Source organism: Kogia breviceps, chromosome 3 (assembly GCF_026419965.1).
Source record: "Kogia breviceps isolate mKogBre1 chromosome 3, mKogBre1 haplotype 1, whole genome shotgun sequence".
NCBI classification, from domain to species: domain Eukaryota; kingdom Metazoa; phylum Chordata; class Mammalia; order Artiodactyla; family Physeteridae; genus Kogia; species Kogia breviceps.
This window is the reverse complement of record NC_081312.1, coordinates 38,786,908-38,804,423: the sequence shown is the minus strand read 5'-3', so window position 1 is coordinate 38,804,423 and position 17,516 is coordinate 38,786,908. Positions and strand designations below refer to the sequence as shown.

At 37.1% G+C, this 17,516-nt stretch overlaps 1 protein-coding gene across 4 annotated transcripts in view; it reads right to left on the bottom strand.

Annotated features, from left to right (window-relative positions):
• The window catches only part of KCNH5 (potassium voltage-gated channel subfamily H member 5), a 325,149-nt gene that overhangs the window by 51,819 nt on the left and 255,814 nt on the right, over window positions 1-17,516 (bottom strand). For all 4 annotated transcript variants that reach the window (XM_067028368.1, XM_067028369.1, XM_059059059.2 and 1 more), the window contains exon 10: window positions 11,336-11,532. In XM_067028368.1, the coding sequence (XP_066884469.1) occupies window positions 11,336-11,532 (197 nt within the window). The remainder of the gene's footprint in view (window positions 1-11,335; window positions 11,533-17,516) is intronic.

Sequence of the window (17,516 nt, the reverse complement as noted above, 5' to 3'; positions counted from 1 at the left end):
AGGAATACCTTTGCCCTTGTCTTGCATTTAAAATAACCACTTTTTTGCGGTATGAATTGCTATACTTTGCCTTTATTATAAGGCTGGTCATTCCTTTTTTTTCTCTTTTTGGCCGCACGGCATGCGGAACTTCCATAACCAGGGGTCGAACCCGTGCCCGCTTCAGTGGAAGCGCAGAGTCTTAACCACTGGACCACCAGGGAGGTCCACCCTGGTCATTTATTTTAGCTTGACTTTATATTGGTGAGGTATTAACTGCATTTCTGATATTCTTTAATCAAAATAAATCAACTGCATCTTTGACAAACTGGAACACATCTGAGTGTTGAACACTGTCTGAAATCTAGACTAGAATAGCATATTTAAATTGGGCATATTTTTTCAAAGAGGATTTGGACAAAATGAGAAAATGCCTGAATAATTTAAAGTTCTATGGCATCAATTATGAATTTATTTCTGGGATATGGATATTTGACCCTGGAATATACAGCGGTGCCTGTGCTTCCAGAAAGAGATTGATGTGCTTGTTTTATAAAGTTTGTTCAAAAGCTGGAAATTCAAATCTCTTGTATCCTGTTTGGTATAGTAAAGCCAGCTTACCCTCCAAGCATCAGATACACTTTCATATAACTGCATTTGTTGCAAGTCTTTTCTGCTGACAGACTTGCCCTGATTGATTTTTTGAATTTTTAAAGTTATCTCTCTCCCTCTCTCTCTCTTTCTGCATTGTTTGAACTTCATTACTGTTGTCAACCTCCACAGAATTTCTGGTTCATAATTAAAATACCCCTCTAAAAGGAGTGTGCCAAATAGAAGGACCTAGGAATGCAACAACAGAGATTTTTCAGCTTGGCAAAACTACCAAATCCAAAGACGCAGACCTACTAGAGAATGGACTTGAAGACACGGGGAGGGGGAAGGGTAAGCTGGGACAAAGTGAGAGAGTGGCGTGGACATACATACACTACCAAATGTAAAATAGATAGCTAGTGGGAAGCAGCCACATAGCACAGGGAGATCAGCTTGGTGCTTTGTGACCACCTAGAGGGGTGGGATAGGGAGGGTGGGATAGGGAGGGTGGGAGGTAGCCGCAAGAGGGAGGAGATATGGGGATATATGTATATGTATAGCTGATTCACTTTGTTATACAGCAGAAACTAACACACCATTGTAAAGCAATTATACTCCAATAAAGATGTTAAAAACAAAACAAATCTACTGTCATTGTTTTCTCACCAGAGCAAAGGTCCACATTAAGCCCTTTTTTGCAAACACTTTGGAGAAGTCAGCTGCATTAGAATGTAGGGGATGAGGCCCTGTCAGGCAGTTTTCTTTGCCCCCCAGCGCATACTCACTCCCAACAGCCTTCAGAAAAAGTCCTCCTAGTGTGTGATTTCAGTAACGAGCCACTCTGTGACTGCCAGGTGTGGAACGTTGCTATTAACAAGCCAGCAGTCAGCCTCCTTTTATGGAGTGGTAAATCCAGCAGGCTGGATCTGATCTTCCATGCTTCGTTTTTGCTGGCATAACAGACCCTTCCCCATGTGAAAGCACACTCTACAGTGGCTAAGTAGGTCATCCTACATTCTGGTTTCTGAATTTCCAAGCATTCGGAAACACTATTTTCTCACTCAGGAGGGGGCACGCATCTTCTTGTCACGGTAAACTCACTTTCAAAGGACCTGTGTTACATGTCACCCATTTAACATGCTAGGATTATGATGCCATCCACAACCATATCTCAACTAGTTGCTAAGGCAGCTGTTAAAAGAGGGAAGCAAATTCCTGGACAGGGTTCAATGCTCCGCATTACCTCTCTGTGCTGCCTTCAGGGAAAACTGGCTACTTTTTACACGCAGAATTAGCAGTTACAGTTTTTACTCTGCAGTTTCCATTCCAGAGTGTGAGCTTCCTAAGGGAAAGTGCCTCTGCTGGACTTCTACTGATGACATCACTCTCTAGAGGATAAAACTGCAGACATAGAACAAACCCCAGTTAAATCAATGCCAACTCCTAAAAGTGTTGGGTGAATCAAGTATAACCTGATTCAGAAAGAAGAGGCAGAAAATGAAGGCCTTTCTCTGGGAGAAAATACTGCAGCTTCTCTGGGTCATCTGAGTGTCTCTGCCTATTTAGTAGAACAACTTGATTTGATTCCTTTGGGAAAAGATGAGTTGATTGGAATGTCAAAATCTGTGAAATGCACCTTCCAGCTGGGAAAAAAAAAATGGACATTCCAGGAAGGCAGATTCTATTTGAGTCATAACAGTTAACTACTACAAATTAAATCTAACCACAGAGCAGTTCTCCATTTTCGCATTTGTAAAATGTATATAATGCTTTAAAAGGCTTTTTATTTGATATAAACTGATATGTTTTATTACAATATTTATTTTACTTTATTGGCAATAATCTGAATTCTCTGAATTCACAACAAGCATCTTGAAACTCCTCTTCTGAATAACCAAATTCTTCTAAAAATATGTCCTAAAGTGTTACAAAGCTACTTCTCAAAATCAGTGTGGAAGGCTTTTGAACACATGTCTTTTGAGCTCTATATTTTCTCAGTTACCTCAGAGGACAGAAAAGCCTGAGTCAGTGGATCTCACTTAAAAAGTGAAGGGAAGAAATCCCCTATAATAACAAACTATATAATCAAACTTAGGTGTTGTCTTGGGGACTGGCGAGGAAGGAACTCCCCCAAAAGAATTCTGCCTAAAAATTCATTAAAATACAGATCCATAAACAGGTTCAAATTTGATATTTTACATATGAGCACATCCATTGACTTCTTTTTCCAGAAGAGAGAAGGAAAAAGGGACAAAAGAAAATAACAAGTTAGGATAGGAAAAATTGCATGCATTCCAAATTTAAATCAATACCAAAAGTCATTAGGGAAGAAAATATGTACATTTCAACCTTAATATTAATAGAAATCCTTGCTTCTTAATTCAAAGGGAATATTTTCCTTTAAATGAAGATGGCGTGATATAGCACCGGGCTTTCAGTGGTCCCTCATCAAATATTAATTGTTGAGAATTCAGAAGTGGTAGACATATTGGAAATAAACAGCCTGGCATCCAGTTATGATACTCCTAGAAAGGCACTACTGTAAGACAGAATTCAGCTCTAAAATAAAACAAAGGATTGTTTCAAGTGATTGTTGGCTACTTTGAGAATTCTCAAGAAAAATAATTTATAAAATGTCTACCTTCTTATGTTAGTTGAATATTCTTCGGTCCACTTCAGGCTTATTCATTTCCTTCTTGTTTACTACTAATATACATACTTTCTTGCAATCAGAATAAACTCTAGTGTTGGAAAAAGTCCAACAGACAGTATAATCTACTGTCAAGTTATGTTGGTAAATTATTGAATCTAGCCCCCACTCTAAAACTTAGGAAACTCTGTCCTTAACTAACTGCTTTGGAGGCATTATTGAAGAGTGAGAGATCTGTGAACCTATGTCCTGGTAACTAAATGTGGAAAAGTTTCTTTTCTATCTGGAAGCAGACCAACAGAGAGCTGTAAATAGAAGCAGCTTAAGGGCTCAAAAGACTGCATAATTAGGTCTCTGCTTTAGCTAAATGCACATGACAAACTTCTGGAATTGCTGAAAGTCTGCTCCTTTTTACTACCATCAGTGAAATGAGAGCTGCTTGGAGTTGGGAAACTGAGGCTGGAGCCTCAGAGCAGCTATCAGCTCTGTGGCCAAGAGCAAGTCACCTTATCTCTCTTTGTTCACTTCCCTACAGTGTTGATTTGAAGCTCAAATGAGATCATGCCTATGGTGTGCGAACTACATCAGCTTAGAGGTGAAAGTTCTACAAACCATAATGTGTACGCAGAGCTACTGCCAGCAGGGCCACAGTGAATCTGCAATCCTGATGCTCAGTTGAGGTCATGAGAGTTATAACAACACTGCTCAGATTCAAGTGTGGTATACAGATTCTTCAAAGGAAACGGAGAGAAAAAAGTTTGCTCTTCAAAGTTATTTAGAATGAGATGAAGGCAGTGTCCTGGTAAATCTAGCCCCTGGCATCAGGCGATCTTAATTCACTCAACAGTGATAAAATTGCTGTACTATTCTGAAAGCACTAGCATTGTACAGAATCTGCAGGCATAAATGGTTAGAAATTGCAGCTGGAAGTTAACTCTAATTGTGATTTAACACTAATTAGTAACGGTCATTTTCATAATCCTATTTTCATAAGGCTCTTTGCCAAAGTTGTCAAGGGTACCATTTGCTTCTCTGAATGACCGCGATTATTCTGTGCTGGGCAACGTTGTCTGATTCACATTTCATTCCTTCAATTAGCAGGCACTACAGGTACTCTTTTGGTCATTGGCAATAAAGAGATTACAGAAAATACCTACTTTATGAAGCTCATTGTTCTGTTGAGAAAACAAAAATGTAAATAGGAAACCAAAGTACCGCAATCAATGCTGTGAGAGAAGTAAGCGTAGATACTATAGAATACTTGAGTTTTATGGAGACCATATATCTTTTGTTCCAACTGTGGACAATGTTTTTACTAGTGTCTTTTTCATGCGATAAAAAACATGGATTTGTGGAATGAATGTGCTCCCATATTTTGTTTAGCTGATATGGGGTGCGGGGGGAAGAAGGTAGTGAAGTTGGAACTCCCATTATCACATTCCTAGACTATTTCGTCAAAGATGCCAGTAATGACTATTGAAATACATGTAGTTTGCACCACATGTACACCAAGCAAATACTTTAGGCCTGTTTGATATCCAATTTCAGTAGGTTTTCCATCCACAAAAGGTAATTGCTATAGAGATGCTTCATTGCTCATAGAAAAAAAAGACATTCTGTGCCACTGGATTTCCCATGATAAGAATGCTTTCGGGAAAGAAAAACCATTGCTTAGTTCTGAGCCTGTGCCAATTCAAGAGTGAGTCTAAATTGCTATTTCTTACCACTGGAACATTAAAATATAGGACTGGCACTACACTCATCCATAAAATTGCCAGCTGGCTTCAGTTGCCCTCTACTTAAAAACAGTGCCACCTGTGGAAAAGGACTCTGGCTTTACGGGGTGAAAAGAATGCTACAGGTACCTACCTCTATTGCTGATTTTCCAACTTAGAATTGGTATTGGTCATTCTTGGAAATTTTTCTAAGTTTAAACAGGAGTCTTAAATCACTGTAGGAGTGCAAGAATATTTTGCAAGTATTGATAATTATGCATTGCCTAGAAGTTACAAAAATCAATGCTGAATACTGATACTGCAGCACTTCCCCAGTAATACAGACCTATATCAGCCATAACTGTTGATTTTACAGTATTTCTAAAAATTACTCCTTCACATTTAATTTTTAAAAAAAACAGGGTCGTTATGGACTGAATTTTTGTTTCCTACCTGCCCTCCCAATTCATATATTGAAACCCTAACCCCTAGTGTGTCTGTGCTTAAAAGGTGCGGCCCCTAAAGAAGCAATCAAGGTTAAATGAAGTCATAAGAGTAGGCCCCTGATCCAGTGGAATCCTTATATAGTAAAAAGAGACACCAGAGAGTTCACACTCTCTTCCCCACACACATGCCCGGAGAAAAGGCCATATGAGAACACAAGAAGACAGCCGTCTGCAACCCAAGGAGAGAGTTCTCACCAGACCCAACCCTGCCAGCACCTTGATCTTGGACTTACAGCCTCCAGACTCTGAGAAAATAAATTTCTGTTTAACCACCCAGACTGTGTTAGTTTCTTATGGCTGTCTGAGCAGACTAATACAAGGGTTAAATGAATACTGTTGAGGTGTTCCAGATTATCCTGTGTCTGGACCTAAGGGATTCAGAAACGTATGGTAAAAAGGAGTTATCAACCAGGAGCAAGATGAGTCTCTGAAGCAACAGTGGAGGCATTCCTTTGAGACTACAACTAAAGGGTAAGCATCAGTTTGGCATCATTTTGGATCAATGTCCAATGGGCTCCACTCCATAAACACGCCTCCAAGTGTCCTCTCTCTAATTCCTTCAGCAATGAGTTGTGACAACACTCGTGAGATGTTGCCACGAAGGAGGCTCATTATGGACTCAGGGTCCAGTGGTTTTATTGGAGTTTAGTCACACAGGTATCCTGTCTGGCACATACTAAAATGCCACACTCCTTGAAGGAAAGTACATGTTTAGCATAAGCCACCCTGTTTGGATAAGTAGCAGGTACCGTGAGCCACTCTTATTAGAGTGGTGGGAACTCTCTTGAAGTTCAAGTTCTCAGATGCCAGCCAAGGGCCCACTTTGTAAGCAGTTCTTTCAAAGTCCAGCAGTCAGGCTTGCTACATTTACTCTTTTTACATAATGGTAAAGATCACTGTGTAGCAGGAGGCAGAAAGAGCAGAAGTGCAGCGATTCCGTTTAACGTCTGATTCGAATTCTTTAAGATTTACATATCACCTGTGCTGGTTGTGCTGTGTGCCTTCTCGGACCTGTCCCTCAGGGCTGGTCCTCAAGTTAATCAATGCCATTTAGTCATTCCAGAAAATGGTATCTTGAATAGGTAAAATAAATAAATCATAAATAAAATCAGCAAGTGAGTCAACCTTCCTCTGTTGCTCTCCTATGCCTTTTCTGAATATGTTTAAACGTATTGGAAACTATAGAACTGTCTCCCTATTATTGAAAAACATATACCAACCAGTCCTTTTGCTCAAGTTAGTCCAGTTTCTGACTCTCATATGGGGGATCTTAATCTCCAGCAGTCTGGTAAAGCCTGTGGAATAGGCCTCATTCCAGAAGAGCTGCTTTAAATGCACAAAATAAAACACATAGTGTTGCAAAGGAAACAAATTGTATTGAAATTTGGTTATCAAATTTTAAAACTGATTCGCAAGATAGTAATCTATGTGCTTTTTTATTAACACAATAATATTATTATCACAGAGGGTCTAATAACTATCATAATTATTAACTACTGATGAGTGTAAACAACATTTTAGGATGTCTTCACCAAAAACATTACGCTATGAAAATATCTATAATATCGTTTGGTACTTCTAATAACACTGTAGTTTGTTATCAACTTTCATAATTTAAAAAAAGGCTAAATTTCACTTAGAAACGAAAGAAAATAATGATATAATAATTTTTCTCATCCAAATTTATAAGATGCAGGTAAAAATTTCAGGCTTCTAGTATCATAAGATCAGGGGTTCTTTAAATCATTCCATTCAGTTCACAAACAGTTGACCAAGGGCAAGCAGATCTGTTTTGTTTGACTATAGTGTTTTCAAAGACAAAGTAAATTAGTTACCAAACTAATGTGATTTCACATAAAAATTCATACTTCTGGCTTCTCTGAAAAAAATATGCAGACCAAGCAACAGTGGGCTGGTATTCCAAGGCAATGTACAAGCAGACTGAGTAGCAGCTGCCCTTCTACATATGGTGTGAACCTTCCAGTCTTCATAGCCACACAGCCTTGCCTTACTCACGTGTGTTATCTACCTGGCTCCTGTAGCCACCTCTTTTTTTGTTTTGTTTGTTTGGATTTTGTTTTTGTGTGCAGCCGCCTCTTATATATGGCATTTTCCATTTCATTATGACCCTCTTGCTGGGTGGCAATTAGTAGAGATTTGCTTTCTAACAAAGGGGAAGAATTCTATTTGCACACCTGTCATCCCCATCTAACTTCCAGTCCTCTACTCTCAGCTATTGACACACTAAGGTCCACAAGAAGCCACCTGTGTTAGTAAAGTTTCACTGAAGCACAACTATCCTCTTTTATTTATATACTATCTTTGGCTGCTGCTATGGACTGAATTGTATTCCCCTAAAATCAATATGTTGAAGCCCTAATCCCCCAGTAGGATGATATTTGAAGAAAGAGTCTTGGGGAGATAATTAGGTTTAGATGAGGCCATGAGGGTCCTCATGATAAAATTAGTGCCTTTGTAAGAAGAGACCCTGGAGAAATTGCTTCCTCTCTCTATCTCTCTCCACCATATGAGGGCACAGCAAGAAGGCAGACATTGCCAAACCAGAAATAAAAGAGCCCTTATTCGGGAACCAAATTGACCAGCGCCTTGATCCTGGACTTCGCAACCTCCAGAACTGTGATAAATAAATTCGTGTTGGTGAAGCCACCCAATCTATGATGTTTTGTAATGGCAGCCCAAGTTAAGACAGCTAATATCATGCTACAATAGTAGGGTTGAGTAGTTGAGACAGAAACAATATGGCCCTCAAATTCTAAAATATCTACTATCTGGTCCTTGCCAGAAAAATTTTGCCAACATCTGCTCTAGTTTTTGGATGAAATTACCAGTTATAGTTCTAGAAATTTTATATACAGGGACCTAAGGATGGTTAGTGGGAGCTATATTTGCATAACAAACGTCTTATTTCTCCTTAATGGAGATGGAGGCAAGCAGCTAAAGCATTACCAAATTCCCGCCTACAACAGCCACCGAGAACTACACACTATAGAGCCACTGTATGTGCTTATGTGGCTAGAGCTGTAATCTATGAAGCCTGAAAACCTGAGTCCCACATCTGCTCCCCCAACTTGGAGCTAGCCCTTAATTAATGGTTATGATACTGAGGAGATATCAATAGCATGCAAAGGACATCGTCTTGATTCTACGATTCACAACCAATGTTCGCTGAAAGAATGCTGAAAATCGAATAGCAATAAGAACAAAATATTTTTTGCTAATAGCTCAATGGGGGAATGAAGTTAAAGTAATTGAGTGAATGAGAAACTCTGTACATTGTTGAGAGTGTGCCTGTAGGGTATTGCTGTAGGGGAAAAAAGTCAGCTATTTTGACAAACAAAAGCAACATGGTATATCCTAAAGAATATGGGTTTTAGAATCAGATAGAGATGGACTCTGACCCGTAATTTATTTGGCAACTTGCTGTCTCACTCGCAGAACCTCAACCTCCTCATCAATGAAATGGAGATTATACTGCCTCATCTGTGGGTTGTTGATATTTAATAAGATTAATTATTATATGCAAAATATGTTGAAGTGCATGGCTATGAAATAGGCTCTCAAAATGGTAGCTATTCTCATGTATCATTTTTTTTTAACAGTTTCTCTTCTTCATGAAAATACTCTGTTTCTGAGAATAAAGTGACACTGATTAGCAATACACCCACATTCAAGTTATTGAGACTATCTATCAATTGCAAAAGGGCAAGAAATATTTTTTAAAAGTAAACAAACAAAAAACCTGACACATATTATAACAAGGAACAAGGGAAGAAGCCATGTGATATAAGTAGCACACCAGCACCTACAGAGGCAGGAGCTCCATTCCTGGGTCCCATTAAAAAAACAGCATGAGTTTTCTGTCTCTAACACCATCAGAGATAGACACGCTGGTATGTGTGCTCAGCTCTTATAACCAACGTGTGTGTGTGTGCGCATGTGTAATGTGCACATGCTCATATGTGTGAAAGAGAAAAACAGATGATAGAGCTTTGTGATTAACTCATCTTGAAGAACCAAAATTTATTTGCCACTGGTGAGGTGCCTTAATTATCCCTCTTTGACACCTTTCATTGCAAATATATCAGTCGGTTATTTAATATTAATTTCTTTAGGTCTGAGTTCCCTCATGTGTTTTGAAGGGAAAATAACTGCCCTTTTTTCCCCACAGGAATATTATAAACATCAGATGAGATGATGTGTAGACAACAGTGCTTTGAGGAGGACAGTGACAAATAATATATATCCTGAGGACTGTAAGGACAGATCTGAGTTTTGGTAAACTTGTAGTACGTGGGAAGATTCTAAAACTGGCAAAATGTATATTGGGAAGATTTAATAAGACATAAAGAGTTTCAAATACCCACCAGGTAGCCTTGTAGAAGAGAAGGTAGAACACAGACCTAAGGAGACATATTTCTGTATGATACTAGACAGGACTCCAATTTCCCTAACGGTGCCCTGTTTGGTACCCCTCTTCCAGGTTTATCATTACCTTAACTCTCAATTACTTGTACAAATAGATGTTTCACGTATTTGCATTTCACATAATATTCGCACCTGGCTGTCATCTCCTTGAGCGTGGGGACGGTGTATTTAGTCCTCGTGCTCTCTATAGCTCTTTACATTTTGTCTTGCAGGTTGTAGAGGCTCAGTAACTATTTGTTAACAAAATATAAATTGAGGGCTTCCCTGGTGGCGCAGTGGTTGAGAGTCCTCCTGCCCATGCAGGGGATACGGGTTCGTGCCCCGGTCCAGGAAGATCCCACATGCCGCGGAGCGGTTGGGCCCGTGAGCCATGGCCGCTGAGCCTGCGCGTCCAGAACCTGTGCTCCACAACGGGAGAGGCCACAGCAGTGAGAGGCCCGCGTACCGCAAAAAAACCAAAAAACTGAAACTGCTATTCAAATATAAATCAAGTGTTGTGACACTAGTACAAATATGACTCCTGAAGTCTTATCCTTAGAACCCTGAGTAGAGAATTACATTGATTTGCTTACTTATGCACATTTCTTTGTTGCTGCAGTATAGATGTTAATTTGTCTCTTGGATTGATTTCTTTCTCCATGTTAACTAGCAGGAAGGTTCTATTTAAGGGGTTAGGGGAAGGGAAGGCTTGTTATTTCAAAATACTTCATCATAGACAGGTAATCATCTTAGATGAAATTCCTTAAGTGCTGTTATCCCAACATCTATTTCACTGTTGGCAATAAAAGAGCCCTCGCCAATGTCCAATGACCTATAAGTCAGAGCTAGGAGGTTTCTTTATTCGAATTAAATTTGTGCCACCCTCATCAATAAAAAAGAAAACAGCAAGAAGATTAAAATTGCAGCAGTCATGCAAAGTAAAGGATTCCTAAATCTATTTATAGGATATGTCGGTATGGCTAATTATTTTTTGAGAAAGTGTGTTTGCAAGAATTAATGGGGAATGAGCTTTATGAATTGACTATTAAATAAGAGGGAGGGTGTAAAGAGAATCAGGATATAAAGTAGGCAACCAGTTTGATTAACCTTACTAGCTTTAAAAGATCCACATAATAAAGTAAGAGACACTGATATTAATTTTACGGCAGTATTATAAACCCCAAGAATTAACTAATTATATTATAGTACAGTTTGTTTCGCCTCAAGTCTGTTTTTCAATTTGCACTTAAATGATAAAGATTCAAATCTTTACCCATGTACTCAGGGTTTTAATCCCCTCTTTTAAAAGTAAACAAAATATAAAGAAAGGGGGAAAAATATCATGTCACTTTACATTGATGGGAATGTGCTGCTACGAAATAAAATCACTTTACCACTCTTCAACTAATAGCATATAAGGTATTAACCCTCTAGAAGCTAATAAGTGGAAGTGGGTCCAGACAACATACCCGTTTCCTTAGATTGCAAGTAAGAGTGAGATTCCTTGAGAATGAGTTTGCAAAAGCTGTATAAAAGTCCAGGACTTTAAGCAAGGCTTCTCGCTTGATGATGTGGAGGTCACAGTATGTCAGTGCTCGGACATTGGCACAGGCATGAGCAAGGGTGGTTTCCTTCCAGAAGATGTCTCCAAATACATCCCCTTTCCCTGGAAAACAATTAAGATATAGGTATTCAAGTATCTACACTTGTTTTTATCCTAGTCACGATTTTTTATTCAGTTTCATATATGGTATTGATCGTCTAGCATAATTTGGAGTCTAAGTATGTAACACCATCTATATACATGTAACAATGTACAAAATTTTCATATAATATGTAAAGTAACATCATCTTAAATTCAGTTCTTGAAGGAAATCTGGAGTGGCTTGAATAAATGAAATCCAACAGAGAAGCCAAGAACCTCATTTTAACAAATAGTTTCATTATCTTCTGTCACCTTAACTTCTCGCATTCTGACTAGAAGGTTCATCCTTTCTTCTGTTCCTTCTGGTAGAAATGACAGTAAGAGGCAATATACAAGGATCTCCTGTTACAGCCTTTATAAATCTGGAACTGACTTGGCATACATTAAACATACATTATTCAGCAACTAAGTCTTGTGCTCCAGGCAAACAAAACCTCACCATCACTGATTCCCAAAGGATATCCTTCTCTTTTCACCGAGCCAAACTTTATGCAAGGCCTCAGGGCCAGCGAGAGAGCTCTAGTCCATAATAATAGAGCCGAAGAGGCTAAATTGGGTAAAACATGGAGGCCCAGATTTGCTATGCCATAAAAAGTTCCATAAAGGGTGCTGTACTGTAGTCAAATGTGGATGTCTTTTTAAAATTCTAGAATTCTAGAACACAGGAGTCAACTATTCACTTCAGAGCAACGCCCACTGGTGACCTGAAATCAATAGTTCACCATCTTGAGTCAAGAGTACTTAGTTGCCCAAACAAAGGGAAATGAAGAAGCTTCAGAGATTAAGTGCTGAAAGGCTTTTCAGCTGAGGCAATTCCATAAGTGTCCCTGGCTTCTGAAGGGCTGTCAACTGCGTTCTCTGTTCTTCTGTAGGAAAGGGAAGGTTTTAAAGAGAAAAAAGACGGGGAATATTTCTAGGTGAAAAAAAAAATCTTCCTAGAGCTACGCTACCAAAGATTTATTCTTTCTGCACTCTAACCACAGAGATGAGTGAATATCTGCTCTCACTATTAAGATTAAAGTCAGAACTGACAGTAAAAAAAGAAGAAAGACTACTTGTAACATTTCAGGCCAGTCAGACCACTGGAAAGAAAAGATAGTGTGTAACCAGAGAAATGAGAGAGAGGAGAAGGGAGAGAGAACAAGACAGAGACACAGAGAGAGACAGAGAGAGAGAGGCTGAGGCTGAGTGAGATTACAGATTCTTTGCCCACCCCACACAGGCAGTTTGGAAATCCTCAGAGAACCACGAGGCACTCTGGTATGGAGAGAGAAAACATATATATTATTGAGGAGGTGGTTAAAACCACCATGGGATCAAATGATCAGCATAAAATAAGCATAATAGATATTTAATAAATCTTGAGCAGTATCTTTTGTTACCTGACCCTCCCCAAATTCCTTTTAGTTCATGACACTGATGAAACTTAAATGTCTGATAGTCATGTATTTGTCCAAGGAAGGATAACTAGAGACCTGAGAGCCAGATAAGGTGTCTGAGGTTATATAGCATCAAAGTTACCTAAGGGAGACTTTAACTATAGAAATTTAAAAGATAAACCCTACCTCCACGTAGATGAATTTCAGAAATCCATAAACGGCATTACCTTTAAACTATTAATTCCAATTATAGGTATTTACTCTAATTGCATTATCAGAAGTACCAAAATTGCTTATAAGAATGTTCACTGAAGTGATATTTATAATAGCCATAAAAGGTAGAAACAAGATAAATGTGAATGAAAAAATAAATAAATAAATTATGGAATATTATGCAGCCACTAAATATCATAAATTTTTAAAACACAAAAAAACAAAAAAAAACAGAGAAATGTTCACATTACGTAAAATAACAAAAGCAGGCTATCAAATCATACATATAGTATTATCTCATGTTATACACCCTCTTCTCCCAAGAAACACACACATGTACACACAAAGCGAACATATCAAATAGTAGGTTTTCTCTCATTACAGAATAATGGATGAGTTTTATTACGTCTTATAATTTACTTGTATTATTTTTTAAACAGAAGAGATCAACAGTTATTATATTTTCTTAGTCCCCCGTGCTATGGAAATAACAGGTCATTGATCCACTTCTCGTTCCTTTTCCTCTATTGTCATTGTTACTCTTTCTATACTGGCTTTTACCTTGAAGAGAGAAAAATGATTACATTTCTCTCTTATTCATTTCTGAAACCTTTTCTCAAGTTATCATTTATAATACAAGCTCTGACCCATTTATAAGTACTCATCACTTTTCAACTATTTGATTTTCATGTATAGTAACCACAATAATAATTACTGGTACCTTTGACTCAGTAATTTCGCTTCTGGGAATCAATCAAAAGATTTAAAACAAACACATGTAATATTCACTGGAGTGTTATTAATCATAACTTAAGATTGGCAAATAAAAACAAATAAAATATCCAATGAAAACAGAAATCTATATCTGTATATAAATTCATATAGAATTAAAACTAGTTTCAGAAATAACACGCAGAAATGCAAATCTTATAATGTTAAATAAAAAAATAACGATACAAAGAATGATTATGGTTATAGCTACAATAAAGTACATAAAAATGAAACTGAAACTCTAAGACTAAAAGAATTTTCAATTAAAAGTCTACTATTTCTTAATTTCTTAAAGAAAAAGAATCTTGATAGGACCAAAATATATTGTTTTATTATTCTATATTATTCTATAGAGTATATTCTATGTTAATATTAATTTGTTGATTGATAACAAATTGTGTTAAAAATCAAAAGGGATACAAGACTAAAAGAAAATGCACATAGCTATTACAGCAATTGGCTTCAAGTGATGTGCTTATTGTTTTCCTTCTTTCTACTTTTTGTTTTCTAAATTTTTCTCTAATGAACCTTTTATTTTAAAATAGCAATTATTTTCACAGATGTTTTTCCTTATACTTTTTAATAAAACAGGTACACAGATCTGCAGAACAGTAAATATTCATTGATTGATAAGTGTATCATCAATAGGTTAAAAAATACTCAATACCTACATAAATTTCCCCTTGCCAATATAGACCATTTTAAATTGTGGAGGTATTCAAATGTCTGTTATATGTTTTATTTTACCTAACTGATTAAATTAAAATTCTCACCATATTTCTATCAAAAATTTTAAATTTAAGTTATTTATCTTTTTCACTGTCATGGGGAAATAAAAAGTCTATGAGGCTGAAAAGTAACACAAAAAGTTAACTGACTCAACCAAAGTAAAACTTATCCTCTGCTCCTCTCCCTAAAAATATTTAGAGAAACATAGCGAAATTAATAAATGTGAATTATTCTGCTCCAAACGTCAGAACTCACATTACATATAAACAATACTAATTGTTTTATAACATAGAATTTCCATTAGGATACACAATATATCAATTAGACATTAATTTAATCAACCATTTCAAACTATTTTGCTTTATCCAGTTTTCTATATCACCTAATAGTCACTCAATTCACAACAAACGTTTAAGGCACTTGTGGAAAGATAGTTGTCTTGTAAATCAGTTAATTTATGAGCTGACTAATGTTCTTCTTCAGGAAATATTATGCACATTTACATTGAGTAATGTGCAGGAATCACAGCTGTGAAGACATGTGGTTATGCATGGACTATCTAATAGAGAAGCGCCCTTTCTTTTCATCACAGATTTTGCACACTTTCAGGATTGGGAAATCCTGCTCATCCTCATAACTATAGAATATTTGATGCTAGTTTTTAGGTCAGTTCCCACTGGGTGCAAGTAGTCTCAGCTAGAAACATTTTAGAGTTTGAGAAAAGTAACCTTCCCCCAAAGCCCTAAAATTAGTAGAAAAGCTCACACTCAACATGAAAGTTGTTGTTTGGTCTATTTATATTTTCTCAGTTCTTTGCATCAAGTCTTATGAAGTATTTTACTTTCAAACCACAGGAAACAGGATTGTAAAACAGAAGTAAATGTTAAAGATTCATAGAGCAGAAAACTGGAAAATTTAAAGACAAAACAGAGACAAAAAGTTACAACATAATTAAAGGAGTAATACAGATCTTGGTATGCCGGTCCCCTGACGTGCTGGTTTTACAGACAGAGTGTTTTTATTTTAATGTGAAACACATCATTTGGTGAATTAATGACATAGATAAAATGAATTCATAAAAATTACCTCAGTTATTCATGAGTGAGTACAGCTATCTACCATAGCCAACGAATCCCTAAAATTACAGCATTTGAAGTTTACTTAGGTAGTTTCCTGTGAGTGTATGTGAGGTTGTACTGATAGCTCTACTTAATGATTCTTCTACAGAATGGATTTAATACACATTTTAACTTTTATCAGTCAGCCCTTTACTATAACTGATTGTTGTAGTCGGCTCATAAACTTTATTATGAATACAGACGAACAGAAATATTCATTTACAAATGAACAACACTAAGGGTTTTAAATTATGTGATTTTAAATTGACTTGGACTATTTACGGACAGCGAATGCCATAAAGTAACATTGTGAAGGACAAGAACAGAAAGAAGATGATGAGCATTAAACTTTAGAAATTATATTGGTGTGTAAGAATAGAATCTTTAAAATACTTAGAATTGGTGCCTGCCAATCTTCAGTGATTGATGTCCAAAGTCGTTCTGTTGAAAAATTATAATGGATACACCTTGACACTTTTAGAGATGCCAATAATTCTTATCTACAAAAACATCACTGATTTAGCTTATGAATTTTTATTTACACACACAAAGAATGAGCCAAATAGCTGTTATTAAGTGAGATAAGGAGGGTGGAAGGGAGGCTCAAGGGGGAGGGGATATGGGGATATATGTATGGCTGATTCATTTTGTTGTACAACAGAAACTAACACAGTATTGTGAAGCAATTATACTCCAGTAAAGATCTATACAAAAAAAAAGGAGATGTAAAAAAATAGAGAGTATCCTGATAGATAAGTAAGGGATGATGGTAGCTACCTTTGAGGAGGTAGAAGATATGGTAATTCGCAAGCTGGTAATTCTGAATTTGTCACTATTAGTGTTAAGAACAAACTGGTTACATATAGAAACCCAAACATGTGTCCAAATCAAGAAAGTTAGTAGCATATTACAAAAAACAAGTCCAAGAAGAAGACTAAACTAAAAAGCAGTTATATCTTGAAATTCTTCTGTTTTATTTTTCTAAGAAAGCATTTAGAGTTGAAGCCTATTATAATGTTCATATTATAACTAAGTCTTGCACACTTCACACCTATCAAATGGTAGAAATGATGGCTGTCCTCTTCACCCCATTCAATGAATACATCTAGCATCCTAACCCTAGCTCTAATACTACCCTTCAGCTAGAACATGTGCTTTATGCTGTGGAGGGATAGAGACATGCAGGAAATACAAATCCTGTTCTCAAGAATTTTTAATGTATAATAAGAGAGACATGTCCAAAAAATGATAAAATAGGAAAAAATAAAATAAGTACTATAGGATCAGGATAGGGAATGCACACAAGAAAAAACATTTGTTTTGAATTTGAGGGTATTTACTTAAGACCTCACAAGTAAAGTAGTGTTTGGGTTTAATCACAGTGGAGTCTTCAAGAGAAGAGCAGTACTTTCTGTGAAAGAGAAGCATGAGCATGATCTGCCCAGGGGGCTGATGAGCAGTATTAGCTCAATACTGGAAACCTATGGGACACAGAGAGAAGCCCAAGTCTAGAGGGAAAACACAGCACCTAAGACAGAACATTTAATGCCATGCAACAGTCTGCTTCACCCTATTTCAAAGACGAATGACTAAAAGTGTTGCAAGTAAAGAGAGTCATGACCTATCCAATGCTTTAATAGCAGAACTAATGACAGTGTGAAGAGTGGCAAAGAAGTACTGTGACATCACTGTGAGACAACCATATGATATTTCACAGGTTACGAATACATGATTT